General features: G+C 37.2%; 1 protein-coding gene across 5 annotated transcripts in view; it reads right to left on the bottom strand.

Moving 5' to 3' along the window:
- atrnl1a (attractin-like 1a) overlaps positions 1-25,045 on the bottom strand; it is a 302,814-nt gene that overhangs the window by 276,797 nt on the left and 972 nt on the right. The window contains exon 1 of one of the 5 annotated variants that reach the window (XM_058795278.1): positions 8,837-8,935. The exons of the other annotated variants lie outside the window; for them this stretch is intronic. Within the exon in view, the coding sequence (XP_058651261.1) occupies positions 8,837-8,838 (2 nt within the window). The 5' untranslated portion in view covers positions 8,839-8,935. Of the gene's footprint in view, positions 1-8,836; positions 8,936-25,045 lie in introns of those variants that run through there. 5 annotated transcript variants of the gene reach the window in all.

The following is a 25,045-nucleotide window of genomic DNA, read 5'->3' as shown; positions in this document are numbered from 1 at the left end:
TCTACAATGCCTCAGAGCTTGATGTGAAAGATCAGAGCGTGAGGGTCTCATGACTGAACAAAAATGTAAATATACCAAAGCATGAAAAACTTCATCTTTCAGAAACCCAGAGCGAGTTGTTTTAGGGACTCTTTTAATGCTGCAGTGCATTTGATGATCTTGTAGCCCATCCCTTGCTAAAGGGATTCATATCGGAGAAGAGCTATAGCACATAGCAGACTGAATGAATCACATTCTTTTCCCCAATACAGAGCTGTCCTTTTTGATGGTCTTGTTTGACAGCTCAACCTCACAACCTGGATTTTTTATTTTTTTTTTGTAATGGAACTGGCATTTGAGTTCAGAGAAGAAACACACCCAACCTCTGCTTCCTGAGGAAACTTGTGAAATTATATTTATATTCCCTGCCTGATCTTCCATTTGTGCTACTCATTCATCAACTCATTACTGGTATGAATCAACTAGTGTACATTTTATAAAATAACATTTTATGGCAACTGCTTCCTCCATGATCAAATATGGCAATTTGCTAATTTACAGGAAGAGTTCGCCCAAAAATGAAAAATGTATCTTTATTTACTGTCCCTCATGTCATTCCAAACTTGTATGACTTTCTTCTGTGGAACAAAAGCAGATATTTTGAATAATTCAGTTTTGATAACCACTGACTTCCACTGTATGAACAAACAAAAACACTGACACATTTCTCAAAATATCACAGACAGAAGTACTACAAGAAAGAAAGTAGCACAGGTTTGGAACAACTGCACGAGTGACTGCATCCAAAAGCACAAAGTGCTTATTGCTTACTTTGCAAAAGTTACAAAAAAATCTATATTGTATGAATGTGATTAGTATAATTGTAATCAGATGTACTTGAGACACGTTGTCACTGTCATGTGACCTATGACGTCTGTTGCGTTGTTTAACTGTCACACACAAATTGTCTCCCATACGCTCATGTGATGGTAAAGTATCCATTGGATGTGCTCTATAGAATATCACGCAACAGTAAGTCATCTGGGTCCTGCGAATTCAGACACGCTATTCTTTTTCTATTTAGTCTTTTACCTACTATATAGTAGGGAAGTATGCATATTCGGATGAAGCCAGTGTGAATAAATAATGACAGAATTCATAAATTTTTGGATGCTTTTAAGATGTTAAAATGGACAGAGAATCTCTGCACTGATGCTGTGAAAAAAGCCATAAGATGAACAGTTTAAACACATACTGTACAAGATTAAAAGAAGTCTGCTCTCATACAGTTTGATTCACAAGTTGTGAAGAAGCTGTCATAATTACTTCATGATGTTTCACTGTAAGTCAAAAATGGAAAGACTCTGAAACTAAAGAGCTTCTCCCCACCTGAGAACAGATGAAGGAATACTTTAGTTTGGAGACCAGTTCCCACTTATAACTAGTTGCTTATTAGCATGTATAAAGTACTAGCTTATTGGCTGATTATTACTCGTAATCATAATTAACAGTTAGTAAATAATGTTTGACCTATACAAAATAAAGGTAAAATAAAGATGTACAACATTAAACTAACATCACTTTTTTTTTACAGAAGTACCAGGGTTCACATAAAGTAGCCAATATTGTCTTGGACAAAGCACAGCCTTGGTGTCGTTTGAGAACCACTGGTTAAAAAGTAATTTCCAGCAAAAGACATCACAGAATGTGTGAATAGTAGCAATACAGATAAACGAGAGAAAGGCATTGTTTGTACGAATAGTAGATGTGGTACATTTACTGGAAAAAGTAATCCAGCAATTTTACAACACTTTTGCTATGAGTTCACTTCCCAGTGACTGGGGTTCCATTATTTGATCTCCTGCTGGGAAAAGCAGTTCCCATCAGCCAAAAAATACTGCTGTAATAGTGAAACAACCACTCCCTGAGGTTTGGGAAAACAAGAGAGCAGTGAATTGTAATGTTATCTGTATTAAGGGCAGTTAAACACATACAAACACGGTCTACAAAGGGTTTCAGTGGTCGTGCCAGCACTTACAAACACAGATTACACAGAGCAGAGCACCTGCTACATGATGCTTTGAACGAGCACAACCTGTTCAGTTGATATCAATAAAGTTCTGCTGACAGCAGAGCCCTCTCAGCCTGAACCAACGAATGAATATCACTGCCTCCTCAGCACTACACTAATCCAAATTTATCCCATCAAACCACTTCAGAGACAGAATGGATTTCCTTTCAACAGGGCAGGATAAAACTAAAACATTCCCACAGGTTATACACTCACATTACACTTTCTACTATCAGGACAGGATAAGGTTTTGTAGTTTTTGTAAGAAGTTTGAGTAGCAGCTATTTTTGTGCTGATTCAGATGGGATGTGGCCGCTAAGGAAGGTCAAGTGTTTTAGTTCTATGTATCATCAAGACTTGTATACTCTTCAAAAGTTTTAATCTTCAGCATCATTACTCCAGTCTTCAGGGTAGCATGGTCCTTCAGAAATCATTCTAATATGCTGATTTGGTGGTCAAGAAACATTTCTTATTATTATCAATGTTAAAAAACAATTGTGCTGCTTAATATTTTTGTGAAAATAGTAATATTTTATTCAGAATTCCATTTAAAACTACAACTAAAAACATTTATTTAAATACATGGAATATAAAATATAAATATTAGTTGAAAATTTTAAATTAAATGAAATTAGAAACTAACTGAAATAAGTTTAAGTTGAAGCCCTAAAATAGAACTAAAAATAAATAAAATTAAAAAATTAAACCTAAATATTTTAAAAAGAATTAAAAAACACAAAACTGTCAGGCTTGTGTCTGTTGTGTGTTGTGGTTTTCTGTCTATGTGCTCCCCTTGATCTAGATTTTCCTCATGTTGTGCCCATATATGATTTTCCTGTTCCTGATCCCATTCAGTTCTATTAGTCCCAGCTGTGTTTTGATTTGATTCCCCCTGTGTTTAATTAATTACCTCGTTTATTCCCTGTGTATAAGCCCTGTGTTTCCCATTGTCCAGCGTCTGGTATTAACGTCGATGTTGTGTTCTTGTGTGTCTCTGCCTGCCTTTGTTTTACCCCATTTTGAGAAGATTAAAGACTGTTTTGTTTGAGTTTACCTCTCGTCTCCTGTTCTTCGTTTCACCACAGAAGGCAATCGTGACAAAAACATTATTAGACATGAAATGAAAACTGAAATATAAAAAATACAACTCTAATTTATTTTATTAATTCAAAATTACTAATTCAAAACATTATTAAAATCTATTGAAGTATATATAAATAATTCTAAAATAACATTGATATAGGCCTATATACAGTGGGGGAAAAAACATTTGATCGCCTGTTGATTTTGTAAGTTTGCCCACTTAAAAAAAAAAAAAAAGAAAGGGTTTATCATTTTTATGGTAGGTTTATTTTAACTGATAGAGACAGAATATCAAACAAAAAATCCAGGAAAAAAAGCAGCATACAAATGTTAAAAAAAGATTTACATTTTAGTAAGTCAAATAAGTATTTGATCCCCTACCAACCAGCAGGAATTTTAGCTCCCATAGATTGATTATGTGCACATGTGGAACACAGATTAGTCCTGTCACTTTAAGAAAATACTCCTAATTTCAGCTTGTTGTTTGTATAAAAGACACCTGTCCATAGAATCTGTATCTTCCATTCCAACCTCTCCACTACCATGGGCAAGACCAAAGAGCTGTCAAAGGACATCAGGGACAAGATTGTAGATCTGCACAAGGCTGGAATGGGCTACAAGATCATCAGCAAGAAGCTTGGTGAGGAGGAGACAACTGTTGGTGCGATTAATCGGAAATGGAAGAAATACAAAATAACCATCAATCGCCGTCGGTCTGGAGCTCCATGTAAGATCTCACCTCATGGGGTAAGGATGGTCATGAGAAAGGTGAGGGATCAGCCCAGAACTACACGGAAGGAGCTTGTTAATGATCTCAAGGCAGTTGGGACCACAGTCACCAAGCAAACCATTGATAACACACTACGCTGCAATAGACTGAAATCCTGCAGCGCCCGCAAGGTCCCCCTGCTCAAGAAAGCACATGTACAGGCCCTGCCAAAATGATTCAGAGAAGGCTTGGGAGAATGTGCTGTGGTCAGATGAGACCAAAATTGAGCTCTTTGGCATCAACTCGACTCGTCGTGTTTGGAGGAAGAGAAATACTGAATATCACCCCAAGAACACCATCTCCACCGTCAAACACGGAGGTGGAAACATCATGCTTTGGGACTGTTTCTCTGCTATGGGTACAGGGTGACTTCACCGCATTGAGGGGCCAATAGATGAGGCCATGTACCGTAAAATATCAGATATATACCTCAGCTAGAACACTGAAGATGGGTCGTGGATGGGTCTTCCGCCAAGGCAACATAGGAGTGGCTCAAGAAGAAGCACATTAAGTCCTGGAGTGGCCTAGCCAGTCTCCAGACCTTAATCCTATAGAAAATCTGTGGAGAGAGCCATAGAAATGATAAACCCTTCTCTTTTTTTTAAGTGGGCAAACTTACAAAATCAGGGGATCAAATATTTTTTTTCCCACTGCATGTATATACAGGACAGAGTAAAGAGTTAATTCTCAGAGTAAATGTGCCCCCCCTGAAAAGAACTAAACTGTTAGTTTTAATTTGGAGCCAAAAGAAGAGCAACTTACTCATTCAACATAGAAGGCTCAGCAGCAATAATTTCAGCACATTGATTTTAAAACAATATTTATTGTATAAAGTATAGTAGCATATGTAAAGTATAGACTTCATAGTAGATCTGACAGCACTGGTGTCCCACTGAATCTTAGTCCAACAAACAGAGACAAACAGGCTGTTGAAATCATCCAAACATACCCATCTTATAAATAAAAACCAGACTGGAGTAGAAGTGTTCTGACACGAACACAGAGAGACTGTAAAACTGGTAATTAGGGTGAGGTCTAAAGCGGTTTAGAATGAGACTATGTCTAAGTGTAAATGAACATTTACTATGTTTTCCTGTGAAGCCCTTTGTGGTGAACAGACATTAAGTATATAACAGAGCTTGATGCTCCAGTGTGTGCAGAACATCAGCAAGCCCAAAAATGACGTCAATATGTTTCAACTGTATATGATTTGGGGTTATTTATAGATTTGTCAACATACAGTATATTGCTCTGCCATTTATGTCATCTTCAGACAACAGTCAGGAGAAACTCAACCCACAGGATCACACAGAATAGACACTGTGACATATAAAAAAACAGAGCACGGCTGGGTATTGGATCACAAGCATAGATCACAGCGATTAGTGCTGAAGTCTGCCGTTCCATCTCCCTAATGAGAGGACCTGCCACTGTGATTGTACAGTGCGGGATTACAGGATTAAAAACTGCTTTATGAGGCAACATGTGAGATTGTTCTGTGATCAATGTGGCCTAATATAAATAATAAAAGAGGCCACAGAGAACTCAATCATTAGTTAAAGATATTCAACCAAAAAATTGAAAATGTGTCATCTTTGACTCACCCCTCATGTTCTCAAAGCCAAAACAAATGCAACAGCAGATATTAGGGAGAATGTTACTAATTGACAGCCTCAATCACTACTCACTTTCACAGCATCTTGTTCCATATAAAGTAAACGCTGATTAAGGCTGTTACATCTTTGGAGTACCACAGAAAAAAATACAGTCATGCAGATTTGGAACGACATGAGTTACCATGAACTAAAAAAGAGAGCAGCATTTTTTATTTATTGCTAATTTATAAAAAATAACGTGATTTTTTATTTTATTTTATTGTTGTTGTTGTTGTTTTTTTAATTATTATTATTATTGAATATTGGAGAACATTTTACAAGAAAATACTATTTCAGTCTCTATTTTAGTTTCTACTAACAGTTTAAAAATCAATGTTGTCAAAAGAGCGCGGAAACGGTACTGCACTCATAGATCTTCAATTGCATGCATAAAAGTGCCGGCACGCGCTCCTATATCTTTTCATATCCAAGCGTGAATTAAACTACGCGCATGCAATGTCGTGGTCAGTTAAGTCATGAAGTTACCAAAAGGCCTTTAAAGCTGCCTTAAAACTGTGCATGCATGTAATATATTATATATGAGTCACATTTAAGAATATGTCTCTGAAATGGTTTTCAAAACTCCCGTCTTCTGTCTCCTGTCTTCCTCATCTAACACACCCTATTCAACTCGTCAGTTCATTAGTAGAGCCTTTAAGACCTGAAGTGGGTCAGAAAAGGTAAAGAGATTTGAAAGAAAATACAATGGGTGTCAGATCCACATCATGGTCAGCAGCGGAAGCTCTTAAAGCAGCCAAAATCAGTAACTTTTATAGCTTTAAGGATTCATCTATATTTCATTTAGAATTTAGTGTTAGATAACTTCAATTTCAATTTCTGAATATTTCTTCTGAAGGGCACAGGCAAATATAACATTTATTATAATGGGGTTTATGTGAAGATTGTTTTAAGTTCACTAAAATTAGACGTTATTTTTTAAAGTCTAATAAATGTTAAAATCAATATCTCTCAATTATACTGTAATGTTGAATGGCTATAGTCAATGGTTAAATATTAGAGGGAAAACTATTTTATAGAGACATCAGTAGTACTGGTATCAGTGATCACACACAGGAAGCACATGACAAACCCACCAAAATAATTTCCTACAAGCCAGCATGCCTGACATTCTCAACTACATAAAAAACCATCAACAACCCCCTAAACTTACTCAGACATGCAAAAACTTTCTTTTTCTTCTCCACACAAACACACAAAGTCTTCCCAACACACCCTTGCCTGGGGATTAGTGTTTACGCACACGTTTTTCTTATATGAATGTACTAGGGAGCCACTAAACACTAGCCACCTCCCAAACTGTACGACTGCCATGGAGGACGAGGGGCTGCGTCCCTATAGACAACAGATCTGGCCTCTCAGCCCTGCTCATCTGGGCCTGCTGTGAGGAATCGGACACAGCTTGTGTACACTAGAGCTCATGTGCACTGATGCTTCTCTGCAGTCAGCCAAGAGCAGACCCAGAGTTCAACTCAAATAATCAAAGCACGCTGTGGCGTCCAGAGCACCACACCCTGAACAGAGCCTTCAGAATCATGCCTGCGAGGTGATATCATAGAGCCGAGGACAATCCCACAGGGATCCTGACTGGCTGACTGACATGCTCTCTGTGTCAGATTGCGGTCATTTCCACCACTTACAAGAGGAAAGAGGGAAGGGAAGAGAAGAACATATACTGGGCTGCATATAGATGCAGTTGGAGTATGAAGCAGAAAAACAGTGAGAAAGTGAGAAAAGACAAAACACAAGGCCAAAGGGTGGAGACAAAAGAGATGATGGGTGAACAGGGATGAAAATTATACATTACACACATTTTTGTTCTTTGATGAATATAAAGTTCTGAAGAATAGCCTATTTGAAATAGAAATCTTTTGTAACATTTTCAAATGTCTTTACTGTCACTTTTGATCAATTCATGTACTGAATAAAAGTATACATTTCAGTGAACAGTACCATGTAGATAGATAGAAGGATTGTAAAGTTTTTAGGACAGTCTTAAGGAAGGTATCGCTGAAATATTTACATTTAGTGGGCGATATATGACCAAAATCTTTTATCACGATATTAGTCATTTTATTTCATGGTCATGATATATATCATAATACAGTTAATTTTGCTTTAAATAAGGTCATGATATCAAAATTTGTGATTACATAGAAATTTCATAATTCTTGTCACCAGTGTCAATATCACAAAAAACTAATGGTAGCCTACAAAAATAAAAATAAAAAAACTCAAGTTTACTGAAGACAATTAAACAGTTAAAGGAACACTCCACTTTTTTTGGAAATAGGCTCATTCTCCAACTCCCCCAGAGTTAATAAGTTGAGTTTTACCGTTTTGGAATCCATTCAGCCGATCTCTGGGTCTGGCGATAGCACTTTTAGCATAGCTTAGCATAGATCATTGAATCCGATTAGACCAGTAGCATCGCGTTCAAAAATGACCAAAGAGTGTCGATATTTGTCCTATTTAAAACTTGACTCTTCTGTAGTTATATCGTGTACTAAGACCGGCGGAAAATTTAAAGTTGCGATTTTCTAGGCTGATATGATTAGGAACTATACTCTCATTCCGGCGTAATAATCAAGGAACTTTGCTGCCGTACCATGGCCGCAGCAGGCGCAGTGATATTACGCAGCGCCTGAAAGTAGTCCCCAGCTAGGTAACTAGTTATAATATAGCTGGGGACTACTTTCAGGCGCTGCGTATACGCCTGAAAAGGCCCCGATATACTTCAAACAAAATCGAAGAACGAACTGTCATTTCGAATAAAATCAGACCGAAACGAAGTTCATTTTGAGTTCGTTTCAGCAGTTCGAAACAGCTCACCAAAGCGAACTCTCTGGGGGAGTTCGTTTTAGCTCCTAAACATCTTTGAGCTACCATTGGTCCATGGTAGGGCTGGGCGGTACATCGAGTTTGTACCATATATCGATATATTCTTTATAAGCGATACGGTATGAGGCAATACCGTTTATATTGATATACAGTAGTTTGATACGAGCGCATCTGAAAAATACAGTGGAGGACACAGACTCAGCCGCTGCGGAGAAAGTGCATAATCCAATTTGTTCTAAACATATGACAAGCTTTATATTAAGGGCTTTAAAAAGAAACTCGTAAGATATAGTATAGTTTAGTGTTGTATAGTTTAAAGCGGCTCGCCCCGTCAGATGCTCGGACAGAAAGGCTGCGTGTGAGGCTGACACTCTGCTTAATGTGTTTGAGATGTGCTGTTTTCCTTAATGCATAACTTACATTTCACAGGTATATTCTCCGTCTTTAAATGTGAGAAAGTCATGGAAATCTTTCCATTTTGCTGTCAGGAGTGCACGAGCCGCCTTCTTTGCTAATCTCCACTAAAGTTCATAGACTTCAGTGAACGAGCGCCGCCGTGCGCATGCGCACCAAACAGACATAGCGCAATGAAATAGGAAAATATATATATTTCGCTGAAACATTTGTAGTTGGACAATATGACATATGTAGAATTTTAAACCTACAAGTAAGTGTATTTTTGTGATAGCAATAACTGTAAAGTGACTGTAATGTGGAAATCAAAATAGCTTAATACAAGTCTGAGCTTTTGTTCTTATTTATTTTCATTTTTAGTTTATTGAATTTAACTTGTGCTTTAAAAGCATTATTTTTGTTTTTAGATTGTAATGTTACAATGTTAGAATGAAATGTGATTTTGACCCTTTTTGTGCATAATATATAGGCCTAGGCTTACATTGTTACATTCACTTTATTAGTTTTCATAACCTTTAATATGTATTCTTTCATTGGACAGCATTGGGCAGTATGTAAAATATATACATGGATATTAAATACAGATTTTTAAAAAAAACGATACAAAGATACAAAAACGAAAATAGCGAGATGTATACCGTATATCGCAAATCGACCAAAAAACATCGAGATATGAATTTTTGTCCATATCGCCCAGCCCTAGTCCATGGCGATTACGCAATCGGCGGGTGTGTTCTGGAACTCCGCCTTCTTTGACGTGCAATTTTTATTTATTTATTTATTTATTTCCCAGTTCGTTTCTCATTCAATGGAGGTCAGGCGGGAGAACAACATCTCCAAGTCACTAGCAACATAAATACACTGTGTCGAATAGCTGAACTGCCACAAATATATCCGCACCTGTACGATCGCTCGCGGAGAGACTTTAAAGATTCCTAGAAAGAAATTGCAACGAAGCTTGGTGTCGACGACCCGGAGTTATGCAAAAAGCGACGTAGAGAAACACCAGATGCAAGTTTTCCAAAGCCATGAAAAGAATGAAAGGAAAGACTAAAGCTATAAGTTAGCAAGTACCAAATACATGTGTTTCAAATAAACATACTTACACCATACTGCTGCTGCTGTTGTTCTTACAATAAGCTAATTTAAAAGGTATACAATAAATGAAATGCCAAAAGAACATATAATAAAAGTCATGACACCACATAAAATAATAAAAAGGTGTAATAATTGATAATAATTGTAATAATTTAAAGTAACAAACAGGTTTGTGTTATTGAGATGACTCCAATATTTTTTTCCACATCATGCTAAAGTTTTCAGACTGAGTAATTCACACTTAAAGGACTGATTATGGAAATGGAATGGTTCTTTTGTATTGCAAACATGATACTTGACTCTGATCTGCTGCTGCGAGCGAGCGTCGCAACACATGTTTACATTAATCTACACCCCGCCTCCAGCAGCGCGGGGTGTTGGAATGTTCGAAAACAGTATACCGCCGCTCAGCCTTTTCAAACTTATTTTTGCCCCCAGACGAAGAACAAAAATGAACTTCGTTTGAAGTACATCGGGGCCTTTAGCAATTAAATAAGAATAAGAATCTAATGATAAGCAATAGGACAAAAAAACTACAGTAGCAAAAATAAAGAAACGCTACATACATTGTATAAAGTAATCAAATAAAAGCACTGCATGTTCTACAGTGTAAATTAAATATATATTTCTTCTAATTAAAGTTACAAAAGTGATTTAGTCAAGACAAGAGCAGTGAGAGGTTTCCTCTAGGGCTGCAAGAACGAATCGATTAAATCGATAAAAATCGATTACTAAAAGCGTTGGCAACGAATTTCATAATCGATTCGTTGTGTCGCGCGACGCGGAGACGTTTGATTATTAAAAAAAAAAAAACTTTAGTTGAGCGGAGCGGAGTGAACACACTCGGTCTCTCTCGCGCACGGATGCTAGCAGAGTTTGGCGCCTCATAAATAAAAAACAAAAAGTAAAAAAAAAACAAAAAAAAAACGAGCGGAGGTAGAGGAAAGATACATGGCGGAGGCAGAGAAATCCGTGCGACCCAAGTCATCCAAGGTGTGGGAGCAGGGGCGGCGTTTGCGTATGGCAGAGTATGGCAGTTGCCATACTCTAGCCCAGTCAGGTGCTGTGAAAAATTATCCAAACTCGAGTCGCTTATAATTCGTTTTTATTATTTTAAATCAGAGAGTTTTAAAAATAGTAAACCAATGATAAGCATTAAAATAACTTGTCAGTAAAACTTCGTAACGCCATTGGATCATCGAGCTCTCAGCGAGACCTCGTAACTTCACCCCGCCTCCGTTCAGATTGACGCGCGCACAGCCTGGAGAAGATGAGATCTCTGCTTTTCGCAATGCAAGGGTGAATAAATAATTGGTGTTTGAATAGTACAGCGTTTTCTTTACTCAAACACTATGTCAGTAAAGGATAATGTTTTTGTGTGTTTGAAGAGTGGAGAAGAATTAGTTATTTGCTGTCTATATACGTTTTAAATATCCTGTGCATTATGTGCATAAGCGCTTAATTTGAGATTTTGGCCAAGTGTATTAAACAACAAGAAAAACTAAGCGCCCATATAGCTACAATCAAAGTTATATAACCTGTAAAAGTTGATGAAAGCTTAATGCACTTATGCACTGCATAACAGCCGTTCTAACGACAGACAAAACACTCCATCTCCGTCATTCTCTGGTCAAAAACATTATTAACTCCATTTGAGCTTGATTTTCATATAATGTTAAGTGCAGGTGTCTGATACAATACCAACGCTAACGACGCAGTGTTGTTAAATTATTTAATTTTTGCACTCCCAAAAAGTCTATATATTTGGCAGATGTAAAGCATACATGTGTATGTTTTTGTGTTAGTCCATTTTATTTTATTTTATTATTATTATAACAGCTCAGGGATGTTCAAGGAGCAACATGTTTGTGCACTTTCTAAAGATTTTAGTTCTGTTTTTGAATAAAGGGTTGGAAATGAATGCTTTTTTTTTTTTTTAATCCGATTCATCGATTAATCGAAAAAATAATCGACAGATTAATCGATTATTAAAATAATCGTTAGTTGCAGCCCTAGTTTCCTCTCTTTTGTTGTTTGATTAACATGAATGACAGACAGCAGAATATTACACTGCTGTCACTTTAAGAGCTGCCTGGATCCAATATAATGATACACATCTGTTCTTTTCGTCAGCTGTTTGCTTTCACTTAAGAACTAAATTACTGTGTTTAGGAAACTTGCAAAGACGGGCATTTTGACACATACAACTGTACTTAACCGTTTAAAGCCTATAAAGGGGCAAAAATTTACTCAGTTCAATACGCCCGTGCTCTATGAGCACCATCTTCACGCATATAGCGAAATAAGTTCTCTTCCATTGCCGATTGCGTTCCAACAGCTTAAAATCACAAATTTTTAAACTGCAACGTTTAAAAATGTGTGCAAATGATAAGTTTTTGTGAAGCTGCAGCACAGCAACGTCATGTGAGCGTGTAACCGCGATAGAGACAATAGTCTAAAATCTCAAGAAGGGTATAACTACAGCCTGGAGATCTCCAAATGTGGGCGGGAACTCCAAAACGGGATGAGAGCTCCAAAATAGGGTGTGACAGACAGGCACGTGACACATTTGCGCAATTTTTTCTCCCAATCAACTTCAAGTATTTCACGAGTTCACACTTACATATAATAAACTGAGTAAAGGTTATGCGTATTCGGCGTGCTGTCCAGGGAGAGGGCTCTGAGCTCGGTCAAGATTCCCGAGCCCGGGGTACTCCCCCTGTCTGGGGAGAGGGGACCGAGCTCGGCGTTTAGCCCGGACTCAAGAGTGCCCTTGGTTGTGTAGATTTTACTGGTTGTGTCAATCACAGTGTAAATTTCCTACACTATGCTACAAAAATGCTAACCCCTAAACCTACCCCACACCTGACCCTAACCTTAACCAGTGAATTTGGTTGCACGGCGGAATTGGCGCTGAATAGCATGGTAAAGAAAGTTGCAGTTCAGGAGACAAGCAGTTAATAAGATGATGCGATATGAGATCGCCAAGCCGGCCGTTCCGTAACCGGACCTCACCGGACAATGGCACCTTTTTAGTTACACCCAGCATCACTACCCCCTCCTACCCTGCGAATCTTGAACCATGACCTCACCCTGCACTTAATACCTCTTAACGGGATGACTCCGTTAGCTTTGGGCTCTGCTCTCACGGAGAATATTGATTTATATTATAGCATATTTTATTTTATATCAACTAGAAACAATGCTTAATTTATAAAGTTTTATTTTGAAATGTAAGTCAATAACAATTGACTGAAGCCAGTGCCAATGGTGAAAGTCTTTGCCCTGCCCCATTTTGGAGGTTCTGCCCACTTTTGGAGTTCACGCCCCATTTTGGAGATCTCCGGTCTGCAGTTATACCTACTTGAAAATCTCTACCAGTTAGGGATGTAACGATTAACCACGAGCCGGTTGAAAATCGATTCAAATATGTGACGATTCAAATCGGTTGAGATGCTAAAAAAATCGCGATTCAGTTAGGGTTAGGAGCTTATATGAATGTATGTCTGAGGGGAAATTACTGTCTTTAGAAAAGTTTAGATGGTATTTCTTTTTCTTTTCATCTTGCCTCTGTATAATGCATATTGAAGTTCATAAGTGCAGCGCTGCTTTGTTTACAGTGGAAACCAAGGAAACGCTTTAAGCACCACCTGCTGGCAGAGAGTGAATCTGCGTCTCATTTAGCTCGTCTGCTGTTTCTATTTCATGCAAATATTTTGTATGTATAGTTTCACAAAACTGAAGTCCGACCATTCTGTTTTTGTTTCAAAACAATTATACAAATATTAAATTTTGAAATTATACAATCTAATTTAGATTCAAAACTGCTTATATTGCATGTATGCAGCATCTTTGTTTGGATCATGATTAAAATACAGTGGTTGCCTCTAATTTTAAATGGAAAGAGCACAGACAAAGCCTTATTTTGTTTATATGAAGAGATTTCTTTTATTTGTGTTACTTATTTATTTGATTTGGGGTTTGTTTTAAAATTTCAATTTAGTTTTGTTATTTACATTTACATTTTGTTATTTAGCAGATGCTTTTATCCAAAGCGACTTACAATTGAGGACAACAGAAGCAATCAAAACCAACAAAAGAGCAATGACATGCAAGTGCTATATTAGTATATTATTATAGTGTTATATTTCAGTTTCACAAAGAAACCTGCAGTATTTTGTCCAAGCAATAATAAAAGAACACATTTAATTTATAATTTGTCTTAAATCTCATTTTATTAAATCGTGAATCGAATCGTGAAGTCAAAATCGTGAATTGAATCGAATCATGAGATGAGTGAATCGTTACATCCCTACTACCAGTTGACAAATTCCTACAGATTAATCATGTCTACCAGTATATCAACCACCCCCATTTCACTTTGGGTACGTTTATATGCACACTTTTTGGTTCAATCAGACTGAATACATTCCGATTTCTGAATCTGAATGTAGTGTTTACATGAACGCTAAATAAAGTGATTGGGTTGATGTGCGCGTTTATATGTCAAGCTTCAAATCTGAATTATTATTATTATTTTTTTTTTGACATGCACACACTACACAAATATGGGGTTTCTCACCGTTTGCACATAATAACCACTCTCCTACACTGTTTCTTTATTTGTTTTTAACAAAGGAATTAATATTTATCCACTTCTGGATAAATACATATAAACCGCAGAGCCGTGCTGCTCATATTTATCACGCAGAAAAATGCCCCTCCCTGAGCACAAAATGGGTTGCCTGTGGTTGAGAATCCGAAACAAGGACTGGTGGGAGGTTGTCCTGCTCCACTTCACAGTTGCTGAGTGAAAGGAGAGTTTTATAATGACAGGACACGCATTTATACAACATTTTATTCAAAAGGAAGAACCGCTCGCTCCGCGCGTCATACGTCATTACGCTATTTCTGCATTATTGCACATGCGCAGTCCTTTCAGTTTCGGTTTTCAATCTGATCGAGTGTTTACATGCACGCTCAATCGGATTAGAAAAGGAATAAACCACCCCCTTCAATCCGATCGAAATTTCATTCCGATCGAGCTCAAACGGATCGATTAAGGTGTTTACATGAAGCCTTTTCAGTCCGATTGAGCCGTCAATCCGATTACAAACGGATTATTTGGTTGCATGTAAACGTAACCACTGTTGCTTTATCTTATATTGCCAACAAAACCATTGCGAATAGAATCTGTATTCCATATAGTTCCCAGCCATCTGGGTGAATGACAGAAATTGATGTTAAAGCAAGGGAGCACTAATAAAACTGAGAAAAAGAGCAAGATCCACAGAAAAAAAAATCGAGAGAGCAAGTGAAAAACTGGATAAAGGACAATACATGCAGAGTTCACATGCAGGTTTTGTGCTGAACTTCATGTGAACCATCTCTCTATACCCTCTTAAAATGTCACCCCTGTAGTGAAGGAGAAAGAGCGAGGCTGAGGAGAGAAGATGAGAGCGATAGAGAGAGGATAGGGAGGATGGGAGGAATGGAGCAGAGGATGTGTTCCAGCATAGACGATCAAAACAAGCCCAGCAGGAGCACTGGAAGACACACCAGAGACTCAGTAAAGCAAACACAGTACAGGTCAGAGGCCTTCAGAAGTGGCCTCACCCTGCACTTAATACCTCTTAATCCTTCAGCCCATTATAGTCAGATATTATTTAACCATGAGAATAGGATACAAGTACCTTTCTGGCAGTACTGAAGCATATTACTCTAACGTGATGTGATGCAACTAGTGCTGTCAATCCATTAAAAAATGTAATCGCGTTAATCACAGTCATGGACTGTGATTAATCATGATTAATCACAAATTTAAAATACTAGGATTTAGCTGTAAATGTGTTGAAATAAAGAAATGCATGACACACTAGTTTAAGAAAACAGAACCTTTCACACTTCCGCCAGATATGAGTCATACTCCTTATTATTCTTTTATCATTATTCTTTTGTTTTTATTCAGCCATTATCAGCCTTTATACTGGCAATAAAACGTTTACCAAGCCACATCACTTCAATCCCAGTATACATTTACCCAACTATTATCAAAAGTATTTCTAAATAAATACAACAAAACATTTTCTTGCGACCTTACGTGAAGTATTATGACAAAATGCATTATTAAGAATTGGACCTATTTTGCAGGTGCATTAAAGCTAACATTAGCATCATGCTACATAAGACAATTTATGAGATTAATAGTACATTTTTACTCAGAACTCACTTCAGACCACCATCGAGTGTTTGTAATAACTTCCTTTTACGATCACATGTGGAATTTGGTCGTTTGCTATTGTTAAAATGTTATTTATAGCCTTTTATATGGCTGCACAAATTAGCATTTCAGATGTACACATTCTTCTCTCGAGAAAAAAACAAATATCCTATCGTAATGGTGTGTTTATTATCTTATATAATCTATAGTGGCTGTTGTCATGTTTATTTCTGCTGTGTAAAAGCCTTAACATGTATGCTCTGCTGAAACTCACGTTGTTTGTGATGTTACAACCGCCTCTCCATTCTTAAGTTGTCAGGGATACATTCCAAGTATAATACACATTAGTAAAATGATCTATTTTAATTTTTATTTGTCTATATACACCTTGGGCGGCCGCGGTACATTATAAAAGTAGCCCAAAAAAACAAGTACTCCAGAGTGCAATCTGGACGATTGGGGCCGAGCGACACATTGGGGCGGGGCGACACGTGTCGCTCCGCCCACCCCCAATTCCATTGGTTTATAACACGGCAAATCTTATTGGTGTAGACAACCCGAGCATGCGCATTCCTTTGTGTACGATTTTGTATTTAATTTGGCCATATTACAGAAATATTATGTGCTAACTCTAGAATCATAGGCTGTATCCGTATTTGAGGGGACAGCCATTTTAAGTGGTGTTCGAAACCATAGTGGACGTTCTCGAGTGCACTCATTCAATCCCACAATGCACCGCAACTGATGTACCGCAACTGATGTACACTCAACCATAGACATAATATACGTAGACGCCTCATGACATGCTGGAACGTAATCCAGTGTCGCCGCCATATTGGTTGGGTCTCCTCACTCAATGAGGAGTCAATGGAGAGCGAGCAATTTATGCCCGTATTTTGTGCAGTTTACTGTTGCAACAACCCGCGCAGATACCAGATCGCGTGGGATTACCTTTCACAAGTAAGATTGAACAATAATTTTGGTTATTTTACCATTTATAATATTATGTCATCGTAACTAACGTTACTTACGTGTAACATTATTACAGCAGGAAATGGTACTCTCTCGCACTATCTCTTGCTGTTTTTTTTTTCTGTTCTTCAACTTTCAGAGGATGTGTTCTTACTCGGGGAGCACATTGCAGGAACCCAATTCGGAACTGAGAACCATCATTTCATGCTTGTGTCATTTGTGGTCAGTGGCGCCTGCAGGTGTACGGCTGGACGCACTGTGCGTACCATGAGCGCTCAGACTGACCTGTGATTTGCCCCGCAAACATTTCAGCAGTAAATTATAGCCGTATTTCTGTCGACTGAACCAGCCATGCCATTAATAATGAACGTATCAGCCTTTTGCATGCCAAAGTCCATTTCTGCTTATAAACAGGTCAGGTTAGACCACCACAATTAATTTGTAGCCTATTTTACAAATGGGAATTGTATTAATACAACGAAAGTCATGACAATGTTTTGCATTCAAGCTACCTGTAAAATTTATAGTGAAAAGTTCTTTAAAATCATCTGGAATGCAATAAAGTAATTTTTAAAGCTGTTTTTAAAGCATTTTGCTGATTGCAGACGAAATTACGTTGCAGAAAATCCTTTAAATGTTAAGGAATTAAGAGCAGAGCAACGTAAAAATCAGAAAAAAAATATATAATCGGGCCTGTTTTAGGCTTTTCCTTATTTTTATATTTTAGACTGATGAAAAATGACTTGCCATCTCCTCATTGGACGTGCCTTTAGAGAGAAATGCATATTTACGGATAACATAATGAAAGAGTTTTTCTTCTCGATTTGAATTATTTCGTTTTAAAGTAGTAATTTAAAGCTTTCTATAGATATATTTATCATATTTGTGACTCAATTCGTTGAGTTTCGGTTCATCATTGTGAAGCGCATGGGCGTCGCTAGGCCATTTTTAGGGGGGCTTTAGCACCCCTAAATTTCTGCTCAGCCCCCCTAAAAATCTTGCGATTCTTCCCCTTTAAATTTCAAATGAAAGCGGCAGCAGACTTCGGCTCCTCCCCATCTTTCTGCGCGTTCTTCAATCCACAGACTGCGGTGGCGCAGAGGAGAGGACAAGGTGTGTGTTTATCGATAGATTGTTATAATATCTACATCTATGCAGTTCTTTGTCATAAATACAGTTTACAAAAAGTCATGGGAGAGCAATCGGTTTCCAATCTACTGTAAAGTTTTCGCTGCATTCACCACTCATCACACCACAGCTGTTTCCTTCAGCAAAGCCCTTAACACATGAACGCATACTTTATAAAACGATCACGTTATTGCTATTTTCATTTGAAAATTTAGCTTTCAATATAGAACATAATATAACAGTGCATGTGGCATTAACTACCATACAGTTAAGCATAGAAATGATTAAAGACAGTGACCGACAGCACTCAGTCAGTGCACTCATTTTAATCGCATATCAGAGTGATTGACAGAGATTGAAACATTGTGTGTGTGTTTTGTATTAATTTTTAATGAATTTTTATTGAATTTATGTAGAACGGTTCTACAATTTTTGTACAAATGTAAATATTTATTTTTTATTATTATACCCTCATTGGGGGCTGAGCCCCCCTAAAATGAAATCTCCTAGAATCGTCCCTGGTGAAGCGCTCCTATTCAAGACGAGACGGCAAGCGCATCCTCTGTTTTCCTATTTATTTTAATAAAAGCACAAGGTTTTGTTGATATTGTGAATGCACACAAATAAAAGTAGACCCTTTACAGTTTACAGTTTTACTCTTACCTTTATGAGGAAACATTGTGGGCGTATTTTACAGCGCAGCCGCCATCTTGGATGGGTCTCCAATGCGGATTTTCACATGATTTGGTTTGTTACAAGCGGCAGAGATTTAGTTATGATACAGGACGCTGTCACACATTGAAAAATACGTGCTTTCATGCTAAAAGACTTTGTATTATGCTCTTTAACAAAGACATATGGTAGGCTATGGCATATTGATAAATGTATAAATTAATGAATTTTATATTTTAAAAAAGAAACAAGTTTGATTGTTCATTTGAATTTATTTCTCTCTCTCTCTCTCACGCACACACTCAAACACACACACACGTGAAAAGAACTTAAAATAATAGTGGAAACAACTTAAAATACGCCATAATGGTCTATGAGGCGTCTACGTATATTATGTCTATGCACTCAACGGCTAGAGAATCCCCATAATGCACTGTGAGAGTCCCGCGCCGAATGAATTCCCGCGTCTCGCCAGAAGATGGCGCCCGCAGCTGAATCATCCATTCCTTTAAATTAGAAGCACTCCTCCACGGCGTACTACAGCGTAATACAACACAGGTACAAATTAATTGTAAATTGACAATTAGGGTTTATACATAATTTCCGTAAAAGAGTTCAAGATAAATCTTACTACTGGAGCTGCCCGTTTCAAATGATTATTAAACAGCAAGCAAATATGCAAAAGCGGCAGTTCTTCCGGTGCACTGAGTGTCCGAATCATGGGTCCGAATTCACTCACTCGTTTTCATTCACTCCTTCAAGTGAACTGTATGAGTGGACTAATGTAGGGAATAGTGAATGAGGGTGTAGGGGGCGATTTCGGATACAGCCATAGGCCTATCTTAATTATTATCTGTTTAGTAACCATTGTAATTTTAGTCAGATGAAGTCTTTTACAAATAAACTCTTGACGACGGCACCTCCGGGTTCTTCAGGCTGAATAGCGCTGCATTCATATTTCCTTGAGGATCAGCAGCACTAAATTTCATGGCAACCTCAATGTTTCCTTGTTTATATCTTAATAAAATATTTGAGCCTATATTGATTCTCTTACAGTTTTTAAAATTTCCTATCTTATAGTAAATAAGTGTCCGTGACATCAGATATTAAATATCCAATTATTTATGTATCCACACCCTCATTGTGTGTGTGTATGTTTTAATCTGTGTACGGGATGAATTTAGATTCAGTTATTAACACTCGATCATTGTACCCATATAGACCTGCATAACTATCGAATATTAAATCACTCAGAGCTGCATAAAAACGTATATAAAAGAATGCTCATGCGCAAACGTCTACACCAATAAGCTCTGCTGTATTATAAACCAATGAAATTGAAGGTGGGCGTGTCGCCCCGCCCCATCGTCCAGGGTGCACTCTGGGGCTACTAAAAAACAGCAGCTCTGTAATTTTTCCCGCGACTATATTTTCAAAATAGCCCACTTGTGCCGTTACCCTGGCAACACTGGTTCGCTGCCTGTACTCTCATCACACAATGACTGCGTTTACATGCGCACGAATATTGCGATTATTTCCAATAATCAGAGTAAGGACTTAATCGCATTTTGATGTTTACATGTCAAGAGCAAAGCTCTTACTCCCGTTTACATGCAATTTCCATTATTCTTATTATTCGCTAAGAATTGTGGTTAATTTTTTCACTGCCATTATTCACATACCCCACTGGACAGCACAAACAAACAAACAAATTCCATCATATTTCTATGGCGCCGAAAAAGCGTGGAATACAGCGATACAAAATCATTATGCATTAGACGTAAATAGATTAAAACAGCGACCAGTAACACTGCTCTTTCTGAGTCCATCATTTGTGCTGTCCAGTGGGGTATGTGAATAATGGCAGTGAAAAAATTAACCACAATTCTTAGCGAATAATAAGAATAATGGAAATTGCATGTAAACGGGAGTAAGAGCTTTGCTCTTGACATGTAAACATCAAAATGCGATTAAGTCCTTACTCTGATTATTGGAAATAATCGCAATATTCGTGCGCATGTAAACGCAGTCACTGATAGATAACCTTCCGCGCTGCGATGACGGGAAGAAGTTGGGGTCAAACCTTACCAAACGATTAATTTGCGTTAAAAAAAATATTAACGCGTTTTAAAATATTAACCTTGACATCCCTAGATGCAACAGAAGTAGCCATGTGGTTTTCTACCTAGAAAATCAATGGTCTCAGTTTACAAAAAGGCACCAAATTCTGTTGTGTGTCTGGTTTCAGCTGCAGTAGCCTACTGAAATGTTTCGTTGCTTTTTTAAATTAAGGGAAAAGCTTAAAATGACTTTCTGTGGTAATCAACAACATGCCACAGATGCTGTAGCTAAAGCCTGAGTTATACTGAACACAAAAGATTCATTTTATTGACTGAAATCAACCCTTGTTTAAATCAGCACTGACATTAATCATTACTGTCTAGCCCAATTAACTGGTAAAAATGTAGCAATTCCTTGTCAAATTGAGGTTACTTGACCAGTTGAAATGATTATTGATTGCTGGACTGTTGAAACAGCATGTCTCGGGGACAGAAATCCTGTTACCTCGTAGTGTAGTACAACACACACATAAACCTTACAAAATCTTAAAGAAAATTCTGGAAGCAAAATAATCTTATGACAGGTTTGAGAAGTTCTACTGTAATAACTAGAGATCAACTGCTAATTATTTGATAGATATTTGTTTCTGACATTTAAGCAGTTTTATCTAATCAGATATCAGTTTTGTAATATTGGATTCACCAATAAATGGCAGCATTTTGTGGGCGCTTGAAGAATTGTGTTCATGTCGTTTGCTGTCAGATAGGCTGCAGACACACTATTCACTAATACAAGACTAAAAATAGCACTTTCAGCAGGTGTTTCATAACCTATATTCTATACCATGACAAAAACAAGAATAATTCTGATAACAATGAAATAGACTCTAATGGAACTTATTTGCTGTTTTGCTTGTTACTTTTCTGACAATACAATAATTATTTGAGTTGATAGACTACATTTTCATTTGAAAATATTAAACAGTCAATTTATTTTTCTGTTTATTCACTGTTGATTTTAAATATTGCAATTATGGATTCTGTTTGCTACCTCAATTCGAATTCAGGAATTAAACTGATATTCACGATTCAATTCTGAATGCACAACCAAATGGTGCTTTTTATATATAATGTGGTTACAAACACACAATTCCACAAACCTGATTCTAAATACACTCGAATGCACAAGAGCACAAGTGTGCACCATACCTGATTAAAGAAAAACAGAGCAGAGGTTACAGACAGAGACCACAGGCACCTGCTAAAATAAAAATAAAAAACTGCCTATGTGAGACAGACTGAGAGAAACGATATCAAAGAATCAGCAGTGACTTGACATATAAAGACAGACAGCAAAAAGACAGGTCTTCAGTCAACCTGCAAATCAAAAAACTAAATTCAAGGCAATATGTAATATGCCACACCTTTCGCGTTTAATTCAATGTGATATTTTCTGTTACTTGATCGATATAATGACATGTACACAAACTTGCTGATTTGAAAAGAAAACATGAATGCAATAACGTAATGTAAAATAAAGCTGACCACACATAAGCATACAAAAGGTATCCCAGTCAAATTGTGCATATGAGAAAGTTTGAGGTGAGGCTGGAGAATGTCCTTTCCAGGCTTTTTTTTTTTTTCCATTTCAGATGGATTAGTTTATCCTGTAATGGACAGATGGTCATATAAACAACACTCTGAGAGATCAGCAGAAGGGCACTGACACTAAAAGACAGTTTCACATGAAAGGTCTGTGAGTGACATTACAGTGGTCTGACTTGTGTAGTCATCCTCTCATAAAATGGCATGTATACTATCCATCCATACATTCACAAACCCTCAAAAATACATCTGAGGTTACTTCACAGGGCTGTGAATTACAATAATGACTTGTGGAAAGAGACACAACATAACAACAAACGATGACTCCTCATGTATATATGAAAAAAAAGTAATTACACTTTACCAGAACTCTAATGATAACTGACAGACCTCAAGTGTTACTGCAACAACATGTGTTTAGCAAGCAAAGAAATCATAAGGATAATTGGGCATTTAGGTTATTGTTCTGCTCACAATGATACTGACACAAATTTACCTTCATAATAATAATATTAGTAGCCAAAATGAGAGGAAATGCATTTGGTTTGCAAAATTCTACTATCCACTATGACCCCTGAAGGTCCAAGGACTCATTTAACATATTTTCTTTTCAAATGAGGCCTAAAGTAAGGCATTGCATGATGTCCCCTGGCTTACTGTGCCCACAGTAAAGACCATCAACAAGAGAATCTTTCTGAAGTATCCGAATGAAGCTATTTTTGACTCCCTCAGGACAACCAAGTATGTTCCAGGATGGAGTAAATAAATTATAAATGGAGAGCAGCTCGTTCATTTTTCCTTCTATTCCAGAGAGACATACATAACCTGTTTCTAAATCCATTAAAGTCAAGCATGAAGCCATGAAATCTCCATGCAGAAAAGTCAGTTAATTTTCAAATTGCACTTTTCATAAAAAACATATATTCAAGGTCTATAACCACGAACAATGATATGCACTGACATGGTGAAGTAGTTAAATTTTGGACTTTTTCTCACAGGATGTTATTAAGGAATTTGGAAAAACTTTTATAAAGCTTGAAAGCATCCCCACTCTTTGTAACTGCATTAAAAAGGATACAATTCTTTTTAGTATGCTTCAGGATTTCTCCTTTTGTGTTCCACAGTGAAATAAAAATTCATATGGCTTTGGAATGGTATGAGAGCGCACATAAATGACAGAAATTTCATTTTTTGGTGAACTTTCTCTTAAATCTCTTACTGAAAAGCACTTCTCTGACAGATTACATGGCATTTTGAAATGAAACAGACATCTGTGGAGATTGTCAAAGATAAGGGAAATACAAGGTCAGATTCTTCTGTTAAGCTCTTTTATAAGCTCCTCACCTTCCCAGAAGGCACTCTGAGTGACACTGCCCATAATGTTCTAGGGACTATTTTTAGATATACAGCATTAGAGTAACCAAATTTTGATGAAAGTGCTGCTGAAAACTACACATATTAGGAGATATAGACTCCGTCTGAACCTACTTTCACACTTCGTCTGGAACCAGAAGTTATGATTGCAGAAGATAACATGCCACTTACACATGAATGAATATAATCAGCATGGCTGATTCTTCAGAGAGAGAGCACAAGGCCAGTTCAAACACTCTAAACACATTTCCCTTACTAGAGCACAATGTATTTGAACTCAAGGAGGAAACCATTTTCAAGCATGAACGTAATTATACCTCTGAATTCAACTACTTAACCACTAAATGTGCATTTATGTATTCTAAACCTTTAGTTTCAGCCGCTGGGAATAAGAATACTCAGAGGTGCTCATTCATACCTCAGGAGATTTTATTGAGTTCTCAATTATATTTCATTTAAATATCATCTTTGTTTCAGATCTTTCTTCTAAAATTAAAATAAACACAGCTGAGACAACTGTGGACAAACGGTAAGAGTATAAAGCCATAAAGTGACTGTGTGCAAAATCCTGTGCTGAGACAGTTTGATAAGAAAAAGTTATGTATTCCCGATATTGCCTGTTTGTAAAATCTGAGTAGTTCATGACATTACTGAGATCTCTTCTGCAAACTGGAGATATGAGATTACTCTGGTCAGTTTTGCAGGAGTCTTCATTTGCTCGCCATATGATCTCATTGGTGTCAAAACAAATGAGATATTAAAGAGATCTTTTCATTTATTTATCTACAATATGGGTAAGTCAAAAGAGTTTTCCCAAACAAATTTCTGAATGCACACCAGAAGGAAACTTCTTAGACCTGATGAGAATCCAATGACATGTTCATCGTGAAAGAAATATCTCAATATACATACCATCAGTTATATTGTATTTGATGGTTTGCTAGCTACAAATATGTCATTTTTGCTAGTTATAACATGTTGAAAAGATCTGCATATTGTCTTCTGACTTAACTATACAGCAACTGTTGTGACCTTTCAAGAATCAGTATCTGGCTATAATGACATTGTGTAATAAGCATGTAATAA

The sequence above is a fragment of the Onychostoma macrolepis genome, chromosome 13 (assembly GCF_012432095.1).
Source record: "Onychostoma macrolepis isolate SWU-2019 chromosome 13, ASM1243209v1, whole genome shotgun sequence".
NCBI classification, from domain to species: Eukaryota; Metazoa; Chordata; class Actinopteri; order Cypriniformes; family Cyprinidae; genus Onychostoma; species Onychostoma macrolepis.
Note: the sequence above shows the minus strand (reverse complement) of the source record. Positions and strands in the feature narration are given on the sequence as shown.